The sequence below is a fragment of the Cebus imitator genome, unplaced genomic scaffold (genome assembly GCF_001604975.1).
Source record: "Cebus imitator isolate Cc_AM_T3 unplaced genomic scaffold, Cebus_imitator-1.0 Scaffold312, whole genome shotgun sequence".
In the NCBI taxonomy this organism is placed as follows: Eukaryota; Metazoa; Chordata; class Mammalia; order Primates; family Cebidae; genus Cebus; species Cebus imitator.
Genome location: NW_016107627.1, coordinates 2321102 through 2337659, shown reverse-complemented (window position 1 = coordinate 2337659; position 16558 = coordinate 2321102). Strand labels below are relative to the sequence as shown.

The 16558-nt window shown below is 38.6% G+C and overlaps 1 protein-coding gene across 5 annotated transcripts in view; it reads left to right on the top strand.

The window, feature by feature from the left end:
- NALCN (sodium leak channel, non-selective) overlaps positions 1 to 16558 on the top strand; it is a 369956-nt gene that overhangs the window by 334864 nt on the left and 18534 nt on the right. For all 5 annotated transcript variants that reach the window (XM_037729607.1, XM_017503589.2, XM_017503587.2 and 2 more), the window contains 9 exons: positions 2623 to 2716; positions 3228 to 3334; positions 3542 to 3616; positions 4798 to 4917; positions 8241 to 8309; positions 9536 to 9684; positions 10646 to 10739; positions 15011 to 15143; positions 15804 to 15919. In XM_037729607.1, coding sequence (XP_037585535.1) covers positions 2623 to 2716; positions 3228 to 3334; positions 3542 to 3616; positions 4798 to 4917; positions 8241 to 8309; positions 9536 to 9684; positions 10646 to 10739; positions 15011 to 15143; positions 15804 to 15919 — 957 coding nt within the window. The remainder of the gene's footprint in view (positions 1 to 2622; positions 2717 to 3227; positions 3335 to 3541; positions 3617 to 4797; positions 4918 to 8240; positions 8310 to 9535; positions 9685 to 10645; positions 10740 to 15010; positions 15144 to 15803; positions 15920 to 16558) is intronic.

Genomic DNA, 16558 nt, shown 5'->3' with positions numbered 1-16558 from the left:
GCACAAAATATATCTCCCACAAGACCATAATTACCAAAGATTGATAATGTAAGAATGTTTTCTGACTATAATAAACACAAATTTTAACATGTATATTCTAACATTCTTACATGTATATGTTAATGAAAAATCACGAGTTAATATGTGAAATATCCAAATCAATAAATTATAACAAAGTAAAATCAAATAAAGTGCAGGGAAGAAAGTAACAAAGATTAGGACAGAAATTAATGATACAGAAAGAAAGGAAAATTGTCTAGCTTCTATAATGTTCAAGAATAAGGAAAGCTGGGTTTTTTTTTTTAATCAAGTTGATAAACCTCTAGGAAGGTTGAGCAAATATAAAAATATAAAACAAGAAAGTAAACAAGCTACAGCAATTAAAACAGTGTCAGTATTGTTATAGGTATAGAAAATTAGACTTACAGAAAAAAACTAGAAAGACCCAGCAGGGACCCATGTATGTAGAAAACAAAAGCAGCTCAACAAATCAGTGCAGAGAGTGGTGAGACCAACAGGGAGTGGTGTTGGGAATATTGATTGTATTGATGTAAAGAGCTATGCTGAGATCTTTATCTCACTGCATACTCAAAAATGAATTCCAGATGAATTAAAGATTTTGATATGAAAAGCAAAATTTAAACCATTTTTAAATCATGCCAGCATTCATTTTTTATTTGAATTTCAGATAAGCAGCAAATAATGTTTTTGCTTTTATTACTTTTAATCAACCCATAATTATTGTACATGTTTATGGGTACAGTCTGATATTTCAATTCGCGTATTATAACGTATAATGATCTAATCAGGGTAATTGCCATATCCATCACCTCAAACATTTATCACTGTTTTGTGTTGGGAACATTCAAAATCCTCTCTTTTAGGTATTTGAAAATATACAATTACAATATACAATACAATTAATTGTTGTCAATTAGATTCACCCTATGTTACTATGGAACACTAAAACTTATTCCTCCAATCTAGCTGTATTTTTGTATCTGTTAACCAAATATTACACTTGACTATCTCCATTCTAGTTCCCCTCCCCACCCCAGTAAGCATTTGTTTTTGACCCCATAGTAGTTATGGATTTCATAGCATTAGCCACAAAGTAAAATCTATAAAGAAAAAAATTATAAATTAGATTACATTTAAATTAAAATTTTCTGAATGACAAAAGGTACTATAAGCAAAATAAAAATGCAAGCCAAGACTAAGAGAAAATATTAACAACTTACATTACTGACAAATTAATATCTGGCATGTATAAAGAATCTCTACAAACCATTAAAAAGTAAATAACAAAATACAAAAATGAGCAAAGGATATGAATAGGCAATTCACATAGGAAGATACAAGCATCACCATTTACACACATACAAGTGTTTTATTTCATTAATATTAAATCAACATTAGATACATTTCACACCTATCAAAGTGGTCAGATTACAATGTCTGGTAATATCAAGTATTGGCAAGAATATTGGAATATGGTAACACTTGTATATTGCAGGTAGGTTTTTTTTTTTTTTTTTTGGTTATTGCTCTTTGAAAAGCAAATTGGTAACATCTGGTAAATGTAAAGATGTTTAAATTCCTAGACCCCATCAATTCTTCTCCTAGAGATTTACAATGGAGAAACCCTCATAGATGTTTACTGTGGGACAACGCATGGATGTTTACTGCAGCATTGGTTTTAGTCCATAAACCTAAAATAACTCCTGATATTTGTACAGTGTTTGTGAGCAGTGAAAATGAACAAATTAGATCTAGTAATCTAGTTATAAGGAAAGTATACTGTTCAATGAGGATTAAAAAAAAACAGCATCAATAATCACATATTGGACACCATTCTATAAATATTAAAATCAAAACAAATTCTTATGTATTCATATACACATAGGCACACAAGTCAGAAAACATAGTAAGGGGGATGCACCCCTGAGGGGTAGTGGTTAGCTCTGGGTAAGGAAAGAGAGAGTGGAGTTTCGTCTAGTTGTTAAAATTACACTTCTGCCTTTATAATACAATAAAATATAATGAAGTGCACTGCAACACAATATAACTTTAATCATTTGCATTTTAATCAAGTTCTCATACAGAATATGAAATCCCATTTCGCCAGTTATCACAGCACTAATTTCTTAAAATACAAACTCTATGACTTTGTACCTCTTAAAAACAGTGTTGCAATTGCACATATTAGACATTTTTTAAAGAAAGACAACACACCCTTAACTAGAAGCAGCTGCATTGACAAGGTATAATTTTGCTGCTATGAAATGAAACTCACTACTATTAGTTAGTATCCTTTTTTTGAAAATGCAATTTACGTAGAAAATCCTCTTTAAATTTTTTCTAACCTGAATATTACACATCTTCAAAGATACAAGTTGAAGGCTGCTGAATTCTCTCTGAAACATGTGGTCATCATTTTGGGAACACCTCCCAAGACCAACTTTGAGCGTTCTGACCATGTTTCTCTAACCACCATGGCTGGAAGAACATGGTCAGTGCAAGCCCCCACATCAGTCCTGCTTGTATCGGCACTCCATCTGCCATGTTCTTGGTGTGACCACGTGACAAAAGGCCTTTTCCTGCTTTCCTTTGTCTGTTAAGGGGACAGCTTTGCTGACCGTCGATCAGAGAAGATGGGAAGACCTAAAGAGCCGACTGAAGATCGCACAGCCTCTTCATCTCCCGCCTCGCCCGGGTACCCAAGATGCTCTGATTTTATTCATGTTGGGCACTAGTGTGCACGATTCCCCAGGAGTCTCAGATTTAAATTAAAATAATAATTGTGAGGCCGCTGGGAGGTTGTGCATAAGTTAATACAGAAACAGGCTCCAAACCACAGATCTCTCCATAAGGCTATTAAAATCAACCACCCAAAGGCTGTGCTTCAGTGCTTTCGGACTAAGCCTTAATGAAAAAATGAATTTTTAAATAAAATATATTTGCGCTTGCCTTTTAAAAATATGAGTGAAATGTATTAAACTGACAGAAATTGAATGATGCACTTCTCCTTCCAATACAGACGGCGTCATGCACTGTCGTTTTAAATATTCAGAGCCAGCCATTCCTGCAAAACAGCTCACAATAGATGGAACTGTTTGGGGAGAAAAATGTAATAGGTTTTAAGATTAGCATTAAAGAAAATAAAAGACAAGCAAGTAAATGTGACCTGTGTTTAAAATGTCCTTGCCCAAACCTTTCTTTTCTAGATAATGATGGTTTTAGAGCTAAGATGTATGACATAACCCAGCATCCGTTTTTTAAGAGGACAATTGCATTACTGGTCCTGGCCCAGTCGGTGTTGCTGTCTGTCAAGGTACTTCGTTTCACCCTAAGACTCTCAGAATGAATTCTGTATTCATTGCTACATCCGAGAGTATCACAAGCTGCTATATGCATTCACGGTTATGTTCTTGAATATAAAAACTAAGATTCACTGTCATGGCAAAGTGGGCAGAAGAGGGACAAGTCTGTATGTGTCCAGTGGAGGTGGGCAAAGACTCGTGTGCTGTTTCTGTTGCAGTGGGACGTCGAGGACCCGGTGACCGTACCTTTGGCAACAATGTCGGTTGTTTTCACCTTCATCTTTGTTCTGGAGGTACCGTAATGAGTCAGCTAGCGCTGGGGGAATCTATGCACAGTTTTAAAGTAAATCAGTGTCCCTCTTTGATGCCACTTACTCTCCTCTCTCTGTTCCATTGCCTTTGAAGCTTTGCCCTCAGGATATTTCCTTCTTAAGCTGTTCTGCTTAACTTGAACAAAGACGTCACTTTATCCATCAGATTTTTCTAACTACAGAAATGCTGCTGTCGATTGTTGTGTCTGAGTGATGGCCTGTCCAGTTATGCGAGTTCTAATATTTAGAGGGAATGGTGCAAGCCACTATAATTCAGGCACTCAAGTCGCAATAGACTGGCAAAGCAAGCTGGCCCCTCTAAGGTTATTCTCATATGCGATTCATATATCGCTTTCCAGCGCCATCTTCTTTGAAATACAAGCAGATTCTCATTTTGCCCTATACTGGTTGATGTTTTCCAAAATCTATGGTCTTTTGCTTAAGGAAGAAAAATGTCCCACGATCAGAACTAGTCATAAAACAAGGGGAAAGAGTGTGGAGAATACAGATTTGCAAGCTACTTAGCTTCAAAAATAAAGTCATGTATCTTGGTAATAAACTCTATTTTTTAGTTACTACATTGTTTACAATTATTCTTTAAATAGATAGTATAACCCAGCGTGGTGACTCCTATAACACCAGCACTCTGGGAGGCTGAGGTGGGTGGATCACCTGAGGCCAGGAGTGCGAGACCAGCCTGGCCAACGTGGTAAAACCCCATCTCAACTAAAACACAAAAATTACCCAGGCGTAGTTGCACCTGCCTATAATCCCAGCTACTTAGGAGGCTGAGGCAAGAGAATCGCTTGAACCCAGGAGGCGGAGGCTGCAATGAGCCAAGATTGCACCACTGCACCCCAGCCTGGGTGACACAGCGAGATTCAGTCTCAAAAAATAATGGAATGGAATAGAAACGAAAGGAAAGGAAAGGAAAAAAAGAAAAAAAGAAAGGAAAAGAAAAGACTGTAGACACATGGCCTAAAGGAAACCTCAAAAGGCGTTAAAGTATTTGTCTCATTTTCAATAAAAAAGATACTGTGTTCATATAAAAGAATTTTAAATTTTCTTCATTAAAAAAATACACACAATACATCTCAAATTAATATATTTAAATACGTGCTGAACACTCTCTCTGTTTATTTTCTTCTTTATTTTTTCTGCAGGTTACCATGAAGATCATAGCAATGTCGCCTGCTGGCTTCTGGCAAAGCAGAAGAAACCGGTACGATCTCCTGGTGACGTCTCTTGGCGTCGTATGGGTGGTGCTTCACTTTGCCCTCCTGGTAAGTACAGAAGTCAAGTTGATTTCAGCTGATTATTTCAGTGTGGTTCAGTTCTGCTCGGTCCTGTTTCCAGTCTCATTTACTCCACATCAACCGGCTCTGAAGCATTAGACGGACCTCCCTAAAGCCCAGCTTTGACTGTCACGGGCTCTCAGACATGCTTGTGTCTACACGTGCACACTCCCGCACTCCTCACGCAGGCAAAACCTGGCCCCTCAAAGCCCTCGATGGTGCAAGCTAGAAAGAGAAGGACCTTCAAGATCTTCTGCTTTAGCCCCTCATTTTACTGCAACAGATTGAGAACTGTCCACATTCACATGACAAGCTAGTACCAGAAGACTAAACCCTGTTTTCTGAGCTGAAATATAGCATCCATTCCACTTCATTATAATCAGTATTTCACGATGCAGTTCTCAAGTTCTTCCGCTGCTTCATTGTCTACGAGACATTTAGCTTCCACATCTCTAAATCATATGATTCTCTACCTCTATACCTGTGTTCTCAATATTTTACCTAAAGTGCCTTCACCCTCCATTCAGTCTGAGTTCTCACTCAAAATCTGTAGCTCTGGGTGTACTAGACTGTAATCCAGAGCCATATTGTTCAGTGAACATAAAATGTGGCCACAGATATCACTTAAAATTTTCTAGGAGCCACAGTAAAAAAAAATAAATAAATAACAAGTTAATAATTATATTTTCTAAACTACTATACCCAAAGTAGTATTATTTCCATTTGTAAGCACTATAAGATTATTGAGATAAGTTGCATCCTTGTGTCTGTGTATGAAGTCTTTGGCTGGGTGTGTATTTTACACTTACAGCATATCTTCATTTAAATCACCACATTTCAAGTGCTCAGTAACCCACGTGTGGTTCCATGTGGCTGGTGGCTACCATGCTGCGCAGCACAGCCTAAAAGATATGGGTCCTAGTCTAGGCTCTGCCATTTTCCAGCTTTAACCAATTTATTTGCCTTCAGTGATCCTTTGTTTTCTCCTCCGAACAGCGGATATAAGGTCATAATCCACCTATCCCCTCTGGCATTACGAAGATCAAGTGAGATCGTATATTTAAGGCTTTCTGGAACTATAGAGATTATGTAAGCTTTTAGGCATTATTATAATTACCTCTTTTTTGTTGTTGTTAGTCATTCTTGATCTCACCCCCAGGAACATGATCAGATTTTCCCTGTTTCCTTCTATCCATTCTCCCATCCCCTTAATGTTAGAGACATGCAGGGGAAGAGCCATAACATGTGGAACCCATGTAAGCATCCTAAAGGCCTTGCCTTAATATAAGATGCTGTGCTCAAGAACGTAGAAAGCGTCCTTATTAAACCAGTGGTTGCCTTCAGCATCAGGGGCTGTAATGAAGCCTAGGTGAGCTCTCAGTCACCCTGAAGTATTTTCTCAGCAATAAAAGCTGGGCTTTAGGGAGGTCCAACTAACATCTCAGAGCAGGTTGATGTGTGGAGTAAAATGAGACTGGAAACAGGACTGAGCAGAACTGAACCAAACTGAAAGAATGTAATAAGCAAATAAAGACAGTTGCTGCTCTTGTGACCCTTGTAGCCTGGAAAAGTAGATAGGTAGTCATCAAGTGCTCACAGATCTACGAGTACAAGGGCTGTGATGAGGGAAATGAAGGACAGCCTGTGTTCCTGTGGCTACTTAGATAATAATGGGAGATGGCTTCATCAGAGAAGTCTTGGAAGGCATCCCCATGTCTTCCCCAAGTCTTGGAGCCATCACATCCATGGGAGTGGATATAATCACTCCCATGGATGTGATGGCTCCACCTATAGAATGAGGGGAGCTGTCTCTGTAATAGAAAGATGGCCGAGCTGGTAGAAGGACAGATATATATAGTACTAGCATAGCACAAGGTTTGGATGGATAAGAAGGTGTCAGCCCTCTTAGAACCTTGCAGTCCAGGTGAAGTATTCAGGTCCTCATCCTATAAGCTATGAGTTGTTATTACTTCCAAAACATAAAGAGGAAAAGTGTCTGCAATAGATCTTTGGCGAACATGGAAAGCAGAGGCAGCAAGGTCCATGTTTTTCCTTTCTCCAGATAAAATGTGTGTTAGTCCCTTCTCACAGCGCCATGAAGTAATACCCAAAACTGGATAATTTATAAAGGAAAGATGTTTAATTGACTCACAGTTCCGCATGGCTGGGGAGACCTCAGAAAACTTGCAATCATGGTGAAAGGGGAAGCAAAGACATCCTTCTCCACATGGTGGCAGGAAGAAGTATGTGACCAGGGAAAGGGGATGCCCCTTATAAAACCATTAGATGACATGAGACTTAACACTATCACAAGAACAGGATGAGGGAAACCACCCCCGTGATTCAGTTACCTCCACCTGGTCCCTCCCATGATATGTAGGGATTATGGGAACCACAATTCAAGATGAGATTTGGGTGGGAACACAGCCAAACAATATCAAAATGCAACCTAAAGCTACTCAGTCCAAGCAAAAGTCAAGTAGACGCCCCAATCCCAGATGATCCTAGAGAGGAATGCTTAAACCCAAAAGACTAACTGCTTTTGTTCTCCAAGAACCTCTTTGGTCTTGGAAGGATGCTCATTCTCCATTGTATTTTGCAGTGGACTATAGGGAAGGAAATTTCCCCCCTTCGTGGGGCCCATCTGTGACTGTCATCATTTGGCTAGGCAAGCCTCCTTAAGAGTAATCACACTCTGGCATCAGCTGAATGTCAAGGGTGTTATTGCAGTTATAGCTGGTGGGATCTTTGTTTCTCAAATGAAGTTTTCTTATTCATAAAGTGCAGTCATCTCTTCCTGCTAATCATAACCTCAGAGAGCTGGATGTGTTCCTGAGCAGGGAGGACTTCTCTGAAATCAGCTTAGAGGAATGAGTGCGTGTCTGTTTTTCACGGGTGTCTAGAATGTGACTTCCAGCAATCTTTTCCACCATCAGCCCTTCCTCTTTGGCAGGACTCCCTTATCTCCGATGTCACTTGACCTTCCTGTGTTGCACTGTTATCCTGTGTTTTTCACACCCTGTCTGCAAAAGAGCTGGTCACCATTTTATGTAAAATAAGTTTCAAAATACAGAATTTAGCTGAGCAAAACAGAACCCGAAGTTTCATTTGAGATTGAATTTTAAATCTAATATTTATTCATGAGTTTTTGCAGTGACCTTTTCAGCACCTTTTTAAGATAACTTTCTTGTAAGAATTTACGCATATTAAGTTAATTATTCAATATACTTCACAGAAGACTTAAAATAAATGAAACTGTAACAAGATCTTTTGTGCAAATTGTGAGAGGCTGTCTTCTGCTTAAATTTCAGAACGCATATACCTACATGATGGGGGCTTGCGTGATTGTATTTAGGTTTTTCTCTATCTGTGGAAAGCACGTAAGTAGCTTGTGAAGAATCCTCTCAAAGGTTATATATGCGTTAAAAGATGGTGATTAATTGATTACAGCCTTACCCTGGGGTGTTGAGATGTAGTCACAAATTACTAGACATAAGTCAAGATTAACAAATATTAAATATTAAATGAATCAGTAGCTTAGTTACCTTTTGATGTGTTTCCTGCCATTTATGTTGCTTATTCTTTTTATCTAAAAATTAAAGATAACATATCAGTCGTGAAAACAAAAACCAATATTCTTTCTTAATGCATCTTTATTTTTATTTTCAATAAAGTAGCTTTACTTCAAAGCAAAAGAATCTTTAATGAATTAATTTTTATGTTCCATGTTTCCAGTTATTTTATTTATTTTTTTTGATGGAGTCTCTCTCTGTCAGCAGGCTGGAGTGCAGTGGCCTGATCTCAGCTCACTGCAGTCTTTGCTTCCTGAGTTCAAGCGATTCTCCTGCCTCAGCCTCCCGAGTACTGGGATTACAGGTGGAGGCCACCACACCAGGCTAATTTTTGTATTTTTAGTAGAGATGGGGTTTCACCATGTTGGCCAGGATGGGATTCCAGATTTTTTATATTCTTTGTTAATGTTCATGGGTATATTCCACATATGTTTTTCATTTTTTACAATACAGTTTCCACTTTTATTACAAATGCGATTTCATATATACATTCCATAGATACACATAACCAATATATTTAATATTTGATAGTTTAGTATTATACCATTGCTTACATTTATTTCTGTGAAAGTCTGTGGAAGAAACCTGAGTTTACTTGCTATCAGTCAAAAATGCATAGCCCCTATCATAGAGAATTGAGCAGGAGAAGAGAAACTGGAAGGTGAAAAAGCTTAGAGTGTTACTCTTATTAATTTGTCTGAAGGGACTGAACTGTTTGAAGAGAGAATAAAATTCACTCAATGCCTGGTGGGTTTTGAAGAATACTCAGATTTAATACCGACTAGAAAGCAACTTGCAAATGATATCATTGACAGTCACTCTTGAGCCAATCCGATTAAAGATTAGTTGCCACCCAGGCCTTCCATGGCATAATGGCTCTTAATGAATTGAATATTGTCTGTGTCTGTCTGTCTCTCTCTTTTTCTCTCTCTCCCCTCTTCCCTCCTCTTCCCTCCCCTTCCCACTCCTTCCCTCCCCTTCTCTCTCCTTCCCTCTCGTTCTCTGTCTCCCCTCTTCCCACCCATGGTCCACAGGTGACGCTGAAGATGCTCCTCCTAACAGTGGTGGTCAGCATGTACAAGAGCTTCTTTATCATAGTAGGCATGTTCCTCTTGCTGCTGTGTTACGCTTTTGCTGGAGTTGTTTTATTTGGTACTGTGAAATATGGGGAGAACATTAACAGGTTGGTGTACATTTATCTTTCTAATCATTTATCAAGCAAGCTCTTCAGTAATATAATTTTAAATAAACAAATGTTTTTTGTCTATTAAAGTCTAGGAAAGGGAAAAGGGATGTAATCAGTTGGAAATTAAAATAAAACAGCCAAGTTTTAAATGACATTTTTCCAGTGGAAACAGGTATTCAACTGAAAAGTCTTACTTTCAAAACCTTAGAAAATTTAGAAATAAAATAAAACAAAAAGAATCCATAATTCCACCAACACTCAGTAATCATCACTCCCAATTCCAGAACTTTTCCTATCTACATATTGCCAAAAAATTATATATTATTTTTAGATGAAACAATTTTAAGATAACTTTGGGTTTTATTCTCAGCAAAATATGGGAATTTAGAACCAACCTCCCAAATGGTTGTAATATGTGAAAAGCAGTTTTCAAGATGTGTCTAAATTTTATAGATGCATCTCATAGTTTTTTTTTTTTTTAAGTCCTGTTCCTGGCCAAGCCACAGCTTGGCCCCTGCTGAATCAAAGCCATCCACTGTGCCCTGTGGAAGGAGGGATCACCACCCTGAGAAGGCATTTTTTTTTTTTTTTAAGTCCTGAGACAACAACAAAGTTTATACCGATGTGTCTGGTTGTAGGAATTGTTATTTGATACATGGCTGCCCCACCTTTTATGGCATCGTCCAAGTGAAAGAAGGGATCACTTAGTTGCCAAAGCTTGCCTACTTAGTCATTCAAGATGAATGGCAATAAATTAGTGGTCATGCTAGAGTTGGGTGTTCAGACAGCTATCCTTGGAGGCAAGTAGAAATGATAAACTAATAAGATATGATCTTTGGAAAAGATAACTTAGCAACCACATTTGCTACTACCTCCACTTGCTTTGGTGGTGACAAATCATGCTATTTCATGACAAACCCTTCTATTCATATTCTGTTATTTTTTTCCCTTAAATTAGGCATGCAAATTTTTCTTCAGCTGGCAAAGCTATTACCGTACTGTTCCGAATTGTCACAGGTGAAGACTGGAACAAGATTATGCATGACTGTATGGTAAATATCTCTCATCATAGCAATGCTTAGACTTAGAGTCAACATGAAACTCTTGCAACACAACGTTGGCAGGGTCATCCTTGTTAGCGTCAAGACTTTGTGTATGAAATATAAATCCTGACACTTTAGTCCCTAAAATTGCATTATTCTACATTCCAGTGTGTGAATATTTAAGTCAAAATATTCAATTAACCGAACTTAAGCTACTGTAGTTCCATTCAACAGATACGCGTTCTGTGAATGTGTTCTTTCCCTCCCATCTTTAATATTTTGGTAATCAAAGTCAAACAGGAAGACCTTTAATTTAATGTATTCAATGGATATTCACTGCCCCTCAGATATATGCTACGTTCTAGGTCTTCAACAACTCCAAGACATGCTTCAGGAGCCTTCCTCAAGGGCTTTGAGCTACTCTTCCTTCATACTATACACTTTATACTTCCTTCCTACTGTATCCTGCTGCTCCGAGCATCATCCTCCTGGTGTCAGTTTAAACATCCATTCTTTCAGGTCTTTTGCCTGAAGCTAAGACAGCCAGCTATATGTTCTTGCTCTGCTCTATATTTCTCCTTTGTCATAAGTGTCACAACTGTAGTGAATTATTAGCTTACATTCATTTATTGTATCTATCTCTTATTATAAGACAGACCAATGCTGACTTAAACAATTTCTACAGTGATGGAAATCTGCACTGTCCAGGTCAGGAGCCACTAGCCATATGTGGTTATGGAGCACTTAAAATGTGACTGACACAACTGAGGAACTGAATTTTAGATTTAAGTTTATATTATTACATTTTAATTAAGATAAATTTAAATTTACATGGCTACATAGAGCTAGTGGTCACCATATTGGACTATGCAGCACTCAACTGTCAGCAGGAAGAGGAGACAGGGCCCATGTCTTTCTTACCAGTCTCTCCCCAAACTTGGTACAAACCCAGCACAGAGTAGGAGCTCTAGGACTTTATGCATGAATTAACAGGGACAGAATTTGCCAAATCAAATAGACCACGAGGCAAAACATAACGAATCTTAAATAAAAATACAAGCATAATGCTGGGATTATAGAAGAAAGAGCTAGTTTCTCTGGCTGAGAGAAACCAGAAAGTTCTCTCAGAGGTGTTGGCATTTTATTGAGCCTGTAAACAATGAGAGTTTTTGATAACCTAGGTCTTGTGCTATTCCATAGCATTCCATAACAGTGTTCCAGGAATGGGGATTACTCCTTACACAATCTGAGTGTGAATTTGCTATGTACAGGCACACCTTGTTTTACTGTGCTTCACTTACTGCTTTTTGCAGACATTGAATTTTTACAAATTGAAGGTTTATGGCAATCTTGTGTTGAGCAGGTCTATCAGGGCCATTTTTCCAATAGCACGTGTTTGCTCACTTTCTGGTTCTGTATCACATTTTGGTAATTCTCAATATTTCAGAATGTATTATTATATATCTGTTTTGACAATCAGTGATCAATTATCTTTGATGTTCCTGTTGTAATTGTTTTGGGGGGTGCCATGAACTGTGCTCAGTAAGATAGAGAATTTAATTGATAAATGTCATATGTCTTCTGACTGCTGCGCCAAACAGCTGTTTCCCCAGCTCTTTTCTTTTCCTCAACTTTTCTCTTTTCTTGGGCCTTCCTCTGTCCTGAGACACAACGATATTGAAATTAGGCCGATTCATAACCCTACAATGGTCTGTAAGTGTCCAAGTGAAAGTAATCACACATCTCTCACTTTAAATCAAAAGCTAGAAACGATTAAGCTTCCTGAAGAAGGCATGTTGAAAGCTGAGTTAGCCCAAAAGCTATGTCCCTTGCACCAAATAGTTAGTCAAGTTGTTAATTCAAGGGAAAAGTCCTTGAAGGAAATTAAAATGCTACTTCAGTGAACATGTGACTGATAAGAAATAGCCTTATTGCTGATATGGAGAAAGTGTTACTGGTCCGAATGGAAGATCAACTAGCCACAACATGTCCTTAAGCTAAAGCCAAATGCAGAAGAAGCCCCTAACTCTCTTCAAATTTGTGAAGGCTGAGAGAGGTGAAGACGCTGCAGAAAAAAAAAAAAAATGATTGATGCTAGCAAAGGTTGGTTCATGACAAAACAGCCTTCTGTTGAAAGAAGATTCCCTCTAGAACTTTCACAGCTGGAAAGGAAAGTTGATGCCTGGCTTCAAACCTTCAAATGACAGACTGACTCTGTTGTTAGGGACTAATGCAGCCGGTGACATTCAGTGGAAGCCAATGCTCACTGACCATTCTGAAAATCCTAGGTCCCTGCTATAGTTGGACTGTGTCCCCACCCAAATCACATCTTGAATTGTAGTTCCCTTAATCCCCATGTATCGTGGGAGGGACCAGGTGGAGATAGTTGAATCATGGGGTTAGTTTCCTCCATCCTGTTCTTGTGAAAGTGAGTTCTCATGAGATCCGATGGTTTTATAAGGGCCTTTTCCCCCATTTGCTGAGCACTTCTTGCTCCCACCATGTGAAGAAAGACGTTTGCTTTCCCTTCTGCATGATTGTAAGTCTCCTGAGGCCTCCCCATTCCTGCTGGACTCAGTCAATTAAATCTCTTTCCTTTATAAATTACTCAGTCTTGGGTATGTCTTTATTAGCAGCGTGAGAATGGACTAATACAGTCCCTTAAGAATTATGCTAAATCTACCTTGTCTGTACTCTGTAAATGGAATGACAAAGCCTGGATGACAGACAGCTGTTTACAGCATGGTTTGCTGGATATTTAAGCCCACTCTTGAGACCTACTGCTCAAAAAGAAAAAAAAAAAAAGATTCAAAGTGGTACTACTCATTAACAATGCATCTGCCTGGTCACCAAAGAGCTGTACAAGGAGATGTATAAGGAGATGAATGTTGTTTGCATGCCTGCTAACACAACATCCATTCTGCCTGTGGATCAAGGAGTCATTTCAACTTTCAAGTCTTATTATTTCAGAAATATGTTTAATAAGGCTAATGGCTGCTATAGATTCCTCTGAAGGATCTGGGCAAAGTACATTGAAAACCTTCTGGAAAGAATTCACCATTCTAGATGCCATTAAGAACATTCATGATTCATGGGAGGAGGTCAAAATATCAGCATTAACAGAAATTTGGAAGAAGTTGATTCCAGCCCTTATGGATGACTTTGATGGGTTTGAGACTTCAGTGAAGGAAGTCACCACGCAAGTGGTTGGTAGAAATAGCAAGAGAACCAGAATTAGAAATAGAACCTGAAGATGTGACCAAATTGCTACAGTTTCCTGATCAAACTTGAAGGAGTGAAGATTGCTCCTTATGGATGAGCAGAGTGGTTTCTTGACATGGAATCTACTCTTGCTGAAGATGCTATGAACATGGTCGTGACAATGAAGACTTTATAATGTTACATAAAATTACTCAATAAACCAGCAGCAGGGTTTGAGAGGGTTGACTCCAAATTCGAAAGAAGTTGTACTGTAGGTAAAATGCTATCAAACAGCATCACATACTGCAGAAAAATCTTTCACAAAAGGAAGGGTCAATTGATATGACAAACTTCCATGTTATCTTGTTTTAAGTAATTGCCACAGCCACTCCAACCTTCAGCAACCACCAGCACTGAGGCAGGACCTTCCACCACTGGCAGAAGATTACAGCTCACTAAAGGCTCAGATGATTGTTGGCTTTTCTTAGCAATAAAACACTTTTTATTAAGGTCTGTACCTTTTTTAGACATAAGGCTACTGTGCACTTAATAAGCCACAGTATGGTATAAACATACCTTGCATATGCGCTGGGAAACCAGAACATGCATGGGACTTGTTTTATTGCAGTATTCACTGGAACTGAAACGGCAATGCCCCCGAGGCATACATGAATAATCTGTGTTCCCAAATGTTAACCTATTACTTCAGTCAGACAGAAACTTGTAAATGTCTTTTTATTTGGGTTTCTGCAGTTTGCATCACAGTGGCTATTTATCACTTGGGGGCAGGTGGCAGTGGCAGAAAGAGTATCTAGTGGAGATCAGCTCATTTTCATTGTGCTTTTAAACATGGCAACAACCTTGGGATTCTACAAGATAACAGCATAGCATAAATGAAATATTCTTCTGTATTTTTGCCATAGATGAGGTACCCAATGTATGTGGCTTTTGAAAGCTTACTCTTAAGTTAATCATATTCTATATGTTTAGGAATCTCTTCATTAACTATAGTCAGCTAAAAGAAATTTGCATTCTCTACTCTTATCTTCTTCTCCTTCTTCCACCCCAATGCCCCAAAGGTTCAGCCTCCTTTTTGTACTCCAGATGAATTCACATACTGGGCAACAGACTGTGGAAATTATGCTGGGGCACTTATGTATTTCTGTTCATTTTATGTCATTATTGCCTACATCATGCTAAATCTGCTTGTAGGTAAGTGATGTTGAATTTTTTTTTTTGACTCTTTAAACTCAGGTACTTAGATAATTATGTACAATTTTCAAGTAATTATCCTGGATTGCTTGGTGTGGGTGTTTCATGGCATTAATTATAAATTGTTGTCTCTCCATCCAGAAGCGTCAAAGACCTTTGAAAGGCATGTAAATGAGATTTGATTGCAATTTTAAGGGTTGTACCATTTATTATGATCGTTAATTTCAAAAGAGCTCTTCTCATGGATTGAGCTGAACAAATAGCAGAGAGGACTACCTTTCTAGCCTTGCAATATCACATTTCTGTATTTGAAAGGCATACCTTAATTACCCAGCTGTGGGGCCACCCAGAACTCAATTTGACCCTTAAGAACGGCCCTGGAACTCTCAACTAAGAGTTAAAGCCAGCTGGCATGACTGTCTCTATACACAGAATGTGTGTTTGTGCTTACGACCCTCATGTTTTGGAAAGGCAGGAGCTGGAGAAATAGCTTAGTCCAAGTGTAAACATGCCAATTTGGAAAACATACTAAAAGCACTTAAAAATTTGGCTTATGATGTAGGTGATAAAATCCATTATTAATAATAGATGTTTTACTCTCTGTAAAATATGACAGATTAGCATAATGGTCTAATTTCTGAATTTTTCTTTTTTTAAAAGCCATAATTGTGGAGAATTTCTCCTTGTTTTATTCCACTGAGGAAGACCAGCTTTTAAGTTACAATGATCTTCGCCACTTTCAAATCATATGGAACATGGTGGATGACAAGAGAGAGGTAGGAGAGTGGGTGGTTGTTTCACGCCCCATCTCAAGGAGACCTATCAACATGTCTCAAACACTTAAATGGTTTTGAGGTTGGCAACTGACATAGATTGAATCTTAAATGCCATTGGTGAATTGCAGAAAGCTGTCATTTACAGTTCAACAGCATCCAGGAAGGGAGAGGGAGAGTTGTTCCTCCTCACGTCATCGTCAACCACGAACATCCTCTTCTTTGGGCTTTCAGAAGGTCAGCAGGGAAAACAGACCAAAGGGATTCTGAAGGGATCGGGCTTGGTCTCAGGGCAGGAAAAGAGGCGACATTGAAACTACCAAAGGGACAGTATATTATGAATTCATGATCACCTCAAATTCAAGCAGCAATCCCAGTTAAAAGTACAAAGGAGTTATTTAGGTGGTGTCTGAAGGTGCTCATTTGTTTATTTGTGAGTTATTATTTGAATGTTTTAACCATAAAGCTTACCAAGGATTTCTTAAAATTAGACAAAGTAGCAGCAGTTTGCTGTTCCTCTTCTTGTCATCCTTGTCATCAACCTCCACCTCTTTCCCTTCCTCCTCCTCCTCCTCCTCCACCTCCTGCTACTCATGCACCTCCTCCTCATCACCCTCCTCCTCCTCCTCCACCACCTCCTCC